The 8,611-nt window shown below is 37.4% G+C and overlaps 1 protein-coding gene across 4 annotated transcripts in view; it reads left to right on the top strand.

The window, feature by feature from the left end:
• The window catches only part of PCDH10 (protocadherin 10), a 62,957-nt gene extending 55,117 nt beyond the window's left edge, over positions 1–7,840 (top strand). For 2 of the 4 annotated variants that reach the window (XM_088476097.1, XM_088476096.1), the window contains one exon: positions 6,476–6,596. In XM_088476097.1, the coding sequence (XP_088332223.1) occupies positions 6,476–6,495 (20 nt within the window). In that variant the 3' untranslated portion in view covers positions 6,496–6,596. Of the gene's footprint in view, positions 1–6,475 lie in introns of all 4 variants that reach the window. The other 2 variants (XR_015878906.1, XM_088476095.1) reach the window with 2 other exon arrangements.
• Positions 7,841–8,611: the final 771 nt, after the last annotated feature.

Here is an 8,611-nt window from a genome sequence, read left to right as displayed (position 1 = left end):
AGGGAGTATATTTCTTACATGACATAAGCACCCACTAAGCAAATTTTCAAAATTCAACACCTCAAGGTGTGAAAAGTGGTAAAATGATTCCTCTCCACCGATGTCAATGGGTGACAAAGGAACATGTCCCAAGTGCTATGGGACTGTAAGCTCATTGCCTGGGTCAAGTGGTGGCTTCAGAGGTGGGGCTGCAGCATAGGCCAATATTTAAATAAGAGAGCCACAGCAACTGGCAGTGATATATGGCAGCATTTGGGTTGACAGTTGTTGTGCCTCCCCTATATGAAAATTGGATTGCATTGCAGCCACTCCTCTGGCGTTGCCACTGCTACGGTCTAGGGGCCTGATTCAGACCCGGTGTCTATCAGCCGTTCTCTCGCTGCTGCCAATGTTTTCTAATCTGCGCATGCGTATGCATCGCAGTGCACCACGTGAACTACTAATAGTGATCGGGAAGCGCTCGCTCGCCCGGCAAAGACAGCCCAGTATAATGAGTGAAAGGGGAGACCGGTTATGGGTGGTAACAGGGACAGTCCAGTAAAAACGGGGGAGCGGCGGTGGGAACGCAGGCATGCCTGAGGGTCAAAATGGAGTTTAATGGGAGTGCATAATTAGCAAAGTAGCGTCATTGTACACGTGAGTTGGGTGTATGTCAGGCTGAACTGATCGCACTATTGCGGTGGAGTAAAGTCTACCACAAGAGCTGCGTGCAGCAATAAAGCCATTCGGTGTAGTTGATTAATCACTCACTTCCTGGAGATGAGTGAGAGGTGTGCGGCTTTATACTACAGCATGCGTTCACTCTACCGTTGCACTGTAAGACAGAGGGCGTCCTTCAGCCAGACAGTGTGATCGCATATTTGCATACCTGGCCTCTTTTTTGCTGTGAGAGAGCACAGCATAGCGACCGGGTCTGAATCAGGCCCTAGGTGTTTTCCATTCAGATACTTCACTTGCTTTGTATTTGAATTTTTCATTTTTTCAAAACTGGCAATTTTTGGAATATTAAATGGGTGATAGTGCCTCACACCATTGTTCTCATCACAGGTGACAGAGCCTGCCTGTTCCGGTCCCTCTTCTATCTCATGTATAACACTCAGCAAATGGCTAGTGAGGTGCATGAACTAATTGTGAGACACATGGAGGACAACTATGTGGAGTTCTCCTTCATGTCTCACACCAGCAAGGGGGACAACTACACCAGCTCCACTGAGTATCAACTTGGCGTGTCCTAACCCTTTAATTATTGTGGTTTATGCAAAATTGTGGCTGATGGGCAACTGTTTGAGTTTGTCTTCAAAGTTTACAGCAATAGTGATCTCTATGAGAGTTTTGGTGCTTAACATCACCCCGTGAGAAGGCTAAACTTTACACAGGCCTTTCTGAAAAGGTGTGCACCACACCACCCCTCTTCCAGGCCAACTCCACCTTACACCTCTCACAGGCATCACTTCTTCCTGTCCCCAAGAAGGCTCCTGCCAAACATCATGCCAGACACACCCATGCTAAAAGGAGGGAGCAACTTTAGGAATATGCACAAATTAATCCTACTAGCACACTCCTTTACACCAGAGGCATAAGCATCTTATGAAGGAAATTAAAATATCTATGGTCTACCTGGGTGAAACTGGGTACATCAGCTAGTGTACAGTCAGGAATGGTTCTACAAAAAAAGAGAAAACTTGTACCTATCTCAGGATATCCGTATTCCTGTTAAGGTGCTCCCATTAGTCTCTCTTTATATTCCTTCATTCATTTGCTATTCATCCATCCATCCCTTCAATAGGATCCCATCCTTCTGTTACTAATTATCCCACTAGCTCCCTTCATTATCTCCATAGCCATGGTGTATATCCACCTTCATAGTTTTACTTCATCAACACTCCCATCTACTAACTCCCTTCATTGTACCCCCTACCCTCCACAATCTCTCTTCAGCTCTCCCTATTTCTCTTATATTTCATAGTAGAAGAGGTGGCAGAAGATAATAATGCAGCTGACAGCCATTGATTTGATGGGACAGTAGAGCTGCAGTGACCTCAACTTCTCTTGGCAGCTCTTCTACTAAGTAATGTAATAGAAGAAATTGGACTGCATAATAGCACAGCCTATACGCTTTGTGCTTTTAAATTATTACATTCCCTATTTATCATTGTTTAACAATAAGGAGGAAGGGAGGATGTAACTAAGAGAGAGGACATTCAGTGCACAGATGTACTGTAAGAACTGATCACTGCTACTAAACCTGCCCAGCTGTAAGTGAAACAAACAGCCTATCAGCAGATGCTGACACCACTACCACAAACATGTTGCATCCCAGGATGGCTGCCTGGGCATTGAGGTAGCCTGATGTACGGAGGGGCTATATTAGATTGAGAACTGGTGACATTGGAGTACACTTAACTCAGTGTCATTTTTGCAGAATTAGCTTGTGATGAGGCGTGCTTTGTGCCATGGTGCTTTATCCTGTTGGAAGTAGCCATTAAAAGATGTGTAGACAGTGATCATAAAAGGATACAATTACTGTATTAGTAACAATACTCCAGTAGGATGTGCCATTTAAACAATAATCAGTTTGTATTAAGGTACCAATAAAACATGTTCCTCACCATAACACCACCACATGTAGCCTGAACCATTGGCACAAGACAGGACAGATCCATTGTTTCATATTGTTTATGTCAAATTTTTACTATCTGCATGTAAAAGCAGAAATTGAGATTTTCCACAAGGACATTTTTCTAATCTGAATCTTCCCAGTTCGGGTGAGCCTGTGTATTCCATAGCCAGAATTCTTGGCCAGGCCTTTAGGCAACCTGGCCCGGTCCTCATCAAGCAATCATCCCTTCTGAAAGAAGGCCAGTCCAGTCTCTCATTAAGGGGCCTATTCAGGATCACTTAATTTCTACAAAAGCAGGTGAAAATTAAAATTTTCACCTGCAATTGTAGAAATTAAGTTATTGGGCCATTCATCAAAAATGTAAAGCAGGAAATATCACAGATATCTCCTGCTTATCTTCCCTCTCAGGGAATGGCCCGCTGTTCCCATACACTAGTATGGGGACAGAACCTATCAAGCTCCAAAAATATTATCTTCAGAAGAAGGCAAGTGCTCCTGCTCGGGGCTCACAACCCACTCCTTCCCTATGGGAAGGAGTCTTGGTTTGTGAAGAGGGATCCTTTAGAATCCCTCCATCCCTCTCCGGTTCCTTCCACCAGACTTCGGGGATCTTGTGCGCATGGGTGACCTGTCGGTCATGCATGCACACTTGTCTCACTGCTCTGAAAGGAGCAGTGACACACTTCAGGGAGACAGCTGATTTTCGGATCAACTGTCTCCGTGCCGGAGCAATGATGAATTGCTTTGGCGCTCGCGTCAAACTAGAATTTTAATTATCGGGGTCCGATAATTATTATTCACTTAGATCACCATTCTGGTGTTCATTCTGAACAACTACTTAAGCCATACTTGCCAACTCTCCCTCATTGTCAGGGAGACTCCCTGAAATAGTAGCAATCTCCCTGACTCCCTGAAGAGTCTAGCAATCTCCCTGATTACACCTTACCCCCACTATGAAGCGGTTATCGGAAAAAAAAACCGAGGGATATATGCATTAAAATTGGATCATTAGTATATTTTGCCTGCATTTTTTATAAGGCACAATGATCCCTATGACTACATGCATTTTCTCAAAAGTATTAGTGTGTTTTTTTTCATCAACAAGTAGATCTTACTATCTGCTTTTTGGCTCATTTTCATTTGGATGTACGTCGATTTTATGATACGCCTCTCAGATGCAACAGTACACGTCCACTGAAATGTGCGCTCATAGGTGTTGATTTCATAATCTCCCTGAAATGCTTTTTTAAAGTAGGCAAGTATGACTAAATCACTTCACCATGTCTGCACGCTCTTATGATGCCACACGATTGGCTGATTTGTTATTAACAAGCAATATTTCAGGTGTACCAAAACAAATTACAAAATAAAGCAACCACTTTAAAGTATTATGTAAAGTATGTGAGTGAATAAAATATTTAATGAATACAATTAATAATTCAAAATATGTAATCTGGATTTTTAATTATGAACACAACAGTCTTCTATTCTTAGTAAGCTCATTGTTAGTAAATGTATTTATTATGTCTGGTGCCCAAATATACTGTAAAATGTTAAGTAGTGTTGAAAAGAAACCAAACTCATTAACTAATGGTAACCAAGCAGCAATGGGTTTTTATCAGTGTATTAACAATGTTGTTTGTTTGCAGTGAGGTGTAAAGGATACTGTATGAAATCATTCACAACAGTTCCTATTCCAACAGACCAGTGGTTTGAGGCAGCAGTGTTAACCATTTTGCCACTCTGTGTGGGAGTAGCTCACAATAGGCCTGCATTGGATATTTCTAGTTTTAGATATAGTCCAATTGATAGGGTATACTGAAAAATAATAAAAACAGGTCCAAAGCAGACCATGTTAGTATAGTATGTTAAAAACAATCATTAAACAAATTTAAGTTAAAGCTCATAATTAAAATAAAAAAATTAAAGACTTGCTTGATCTAAGTTGGAGTTTTTTTGGGTGTTTTATTTTTCAAAAATGTATTATTATTTATTATTATTATTATTATTATTATTATTATTATTATTATTAACAACTTTTCAAAAAGCAATAAAAACATCAGACTTAAAATGCTTGTCTGGTCACGTCAAGTTGCAGATCTATACTATGGTGCCCATACACAGACTGGTTGTGAAGGAGGTACTAAATCTTCTTCAGGGGTATGGTCTCTCATACCCCACAATGGGTCAAATGTAATAGGGTTAGAGTTTAGAAAATGCGAGAACTTTTTAAAGTCGGCTAATGTAGTAGAGTCCGAGAACTTACAAACTCACATGTTTTTAGACTAAAACTCTCACGATTTAAACTCTCATCCAAATGTTTTCCCATTTTGAAGCTAAAAACTTGACCAATGTTTAGTTTATTATTATTACCAGTTATTTATTTACACATATTCTGCAGCGCTTTTACAGATAATAATTTCCCATTCACATCCGTCCCTGCCCCAGTGGAGCTTACAATCTGTTTTCCCTACCACATGAGCACACACACATACACACCAGGGGTAGTTTTTTGTTAGGAGCCAATTAACCTACCAGTATATTTTTGGAATGTGGGAGGAAACCGGAGCACCCGGAGGAAACCCACGCAAGCACAGGGAGAATAAACAAACTCCATACAGTTAGGGCCGTAGTGGGTATCGAACCAACGACCTCAGTGCTGTGAGGCAGTAATGCTAACCATTACACTATCTGTGCTGCTAAACTGTCACATTTTCTAAACTATCACCCAATTACATTTGGTCCAATGTCTTTATATAGTTTCAGGCATACTGTATGGCTAAATTTACCAAGTGGTAGGTTTGAAGAGATTTAAAAACCAATGTGACCCAAAGCGAATTGATGGCAGGTTCTGTGTCAAAACCATAGTTCTATATCGTATGAATTTTATGAATTTTCCCACTACTAGCCTAGGCTTAAAAGGCTATGGCTGGTTAACTGTTTGAAGTCTATGTAGCTCTGTCCACCAACACACCTGTCAAAAGCAGATCATTATTTTGGGAGAGATTGTAATGTAAGTCTTGGTTTCTATAATTTTGATAGGGGAAAATTGGGACTGCATTTTCTATTCTAAAATGTGGTTACTCTGCATTTTTCCAGTTGTATTGATCTTAGTTAATCCCGCTGGGAAAATGCCTTAATTTTCATAAATTTTCCACTATTTTGTCCAAAAAGTTTGAGTGCAAGGTTTTAAAACTATGCAGAGCTATCATGACCTAGATAGGAATGGCTGTTCACATTGGACATTGTTCCAAAATAAGAGTTATTTTGGCTGCATCCTCATTGTTGGTGTTTATATATTGGGATTTGCTTCTTCAGTTACATTGACATGCTGCTCCAGTCCTCTGGTCCAGACCTTCTTAACAACCAGGCTTGGGTGGGCGCCATTATACTGAATCGCATCTTGACCAGATAAACCTTTATTTTTTTGTTTGCTATTTATAACTTTAGCTTAATTGTTTAATACGATTTTAAAAGAATTGAAATGTGATGGTCTGTTTTTGATTATTATTATTATTTTATATCAACTGGGATGTGTACCTATTGGAAGAGTCCAAGACAGGCCCATTGAGTGCTTGACCCAGTTTTTGTCTCAGATAAGCTTATTTATGCTATTCAAGGACATACATTTTACTGTGTTATGGATGGTACATCTACTTACTACACAATGAACATGTTCTTTTGTTTCTAAACATTATTTCCAGCTTAATCTGCTACAGTTACTAATTATTGGATATTGTCTTGTATGTAACTTGTCTGGAATTGAGGAGTTATTAATTTAATAAAAGTCTGAAAATACTATAATAAATATCAATATACCTTTATCCTAATTTTTTTTGTTTTTTTTGTTCACAGCACGGAAAAGGATATGCTAGTCAAATCTACAGGACTTACCTGAAGCAGCATGATTTGCACAAGTTGACCAACAAAAGCATCAACTGTTCAACTTCATTATCCTGGCCATCTAGTTTGGTATAACAGAAGGATTATTAGTCTGCTGCTGAAGACATGGCCAATATAAGGACCTTTCTGCTCTCAGCAGGCCTGAGAAATGAGTTGAAATGTGAAGAAGAACTGTAGAAACTGCAGAGGCGACTGCCCTTGCCTCACTTATCAGTGTGTGCCTGTTTACAGCACTATATATCTTTCTTTCTCCAAAATGTCACTGAGCCCTTTAGATGTTTATATTCACCACAAGAAGCCAATCCTACAGATAGAGCGTGCATTATAAATGCAATATCACTGTTTTAAACTTGACTGTTTTATATTATTTTTTTGTGTGATCAAGTGTTTCCCAAATTATCCAAACTTTACAAGAGTTTGTGATCATGTAATTTTCACTTGTGGGTCATAAATAAAAAAAATAATGTTTATCCGCAGACCCATGAAATATCAAAGACATTATGTAGTTTATACACCGTGTTGCAAAGTGTTTACTGTACTATTTCAAAGCTTCTAAATAAATATAAAGTATATATATTATATAATTTTCTGAAAAAAGTGGTACAATTTAGTTGATTTATAAATGGATTCATACAGCCCACATGATAAAAAATTAAAATATTTCATGTCCTAAATTATTTATTGTTAATATAATTATTAAATAGTGTTTCGTAATTATAGATTTGGACCAATTCCTGTTCACCATGTTAAAATACGCTGTAAGCTACATCAAATTTGTACGGAACTTTAAATACCAAAGATGCAGCTTTCAAGATTGAGCACTATGACCTACTATGGCATATTTTGATCTTCCTTACTTTATCCTGTGGATTTTAATTTTACAACTAAATTTTATATTAAAAAATAAAAAAAAGTGATCTGTAAATGTTGTCAAAACAACACTGGATATTCTGTACAGTTTCAAATTGTAAGATATGTATCTGAAGATAACTATTTTGAAAGAATAGCCCCAAATCATATAACTTACACGTATCTTTCTCTAGCATAGTTTTGTGAAAACTTGAAATATATATATCTTCTAATCTTGCTTAGAAATGTTTTTTAATAGACGAATCATGAAGCATAGTGTTTTCCAATTCATTTTTTACACAGCAAGATTTAAAATTAGGACCATTTCACATTATTAAACACTTCAATATTATCTGTGTCTATGATAATAATTTTTCATCGTAAAATTGTAATATTTCAATATATATAGACATATATATATATAAATGAAGAATGATATGTTTTATTAAAGAAAACAAGTGGCTCATAAGGACAATCATTTTAACTTTAAATTTATCTTTTACTTCCATGTCAAAAAATTCAAATATCATCAAAATATTAAAATGCTATTATTTTTATTTAATTTTTTATATATGTGAAGGTGTGTTTGCTGTAAATTTTTTTGACAACTTTTAATTTCAGTATTTGTCACAACAATTATTTTTGACTAGATGTCAAATACTTAAAATGTTAGCAGTTTTTTTTTCAGTTTTAAATTATATTTTATGTATCTAAAAAGTAAATGTGTAGTATTGGATTAAAGGAGATGGATGCTCCTGGCTAAATTGTATTAATTATTAATTAATGTAATTGGGTGGAACAATTGGCAGCATAATGACGTACTTGGTCACCAAAGAAATGACATGAGTGGATGTGAGTAAGTCACTTAAGGCTCACATTCACTTGTGATACAATCTTTGCCCAGGTATTTCATGCTGCTGCCAAGGAAAGTACCAATCCCTTTAACAGCTTATGGCTGTCTTGCTGTTGTTGAGTTTAAAGTCTTACCATAGTTTAGCTGGCAGGGCTGAGATTTCTTTTTGTCCAACTACAGTCAAGCTATAGTTTATCTACCCTGTTGTCATTATATCTCTGAACAAACTATACTAATTTCATTAGAAGCTAATGATAAATAATGAATAAGTGTGTAATGTACTTTTTACACTTTCCTTTGTTCTTTTGTATACATGTTCTGGTTCTGTGCATTTAACTGAACACAAATACAGTAATTAAAACAGTGAGTATTAAACAAATTATACA

This window comes from Taudactylus pleione, unplaced genomic scaffold (genome assembly GCF_031769625.1).
Source record: "Taudactylus pleione unplaced genomic scaffold, aTauple2 ptg000183l, whole genome shotgun sequence".
Taxonomy (NCBI): domain Eukaryota; kingdom Metazoa; phylum Chordata; class Amphibia; order Anura; family Myobatrachidae; genus Taudactylus; species Taudactylus pleione.
Note: the sequence above shows the minus strand (reverse complement) of the source record. Positions and strands in the feature narration are given on the sequence as shown.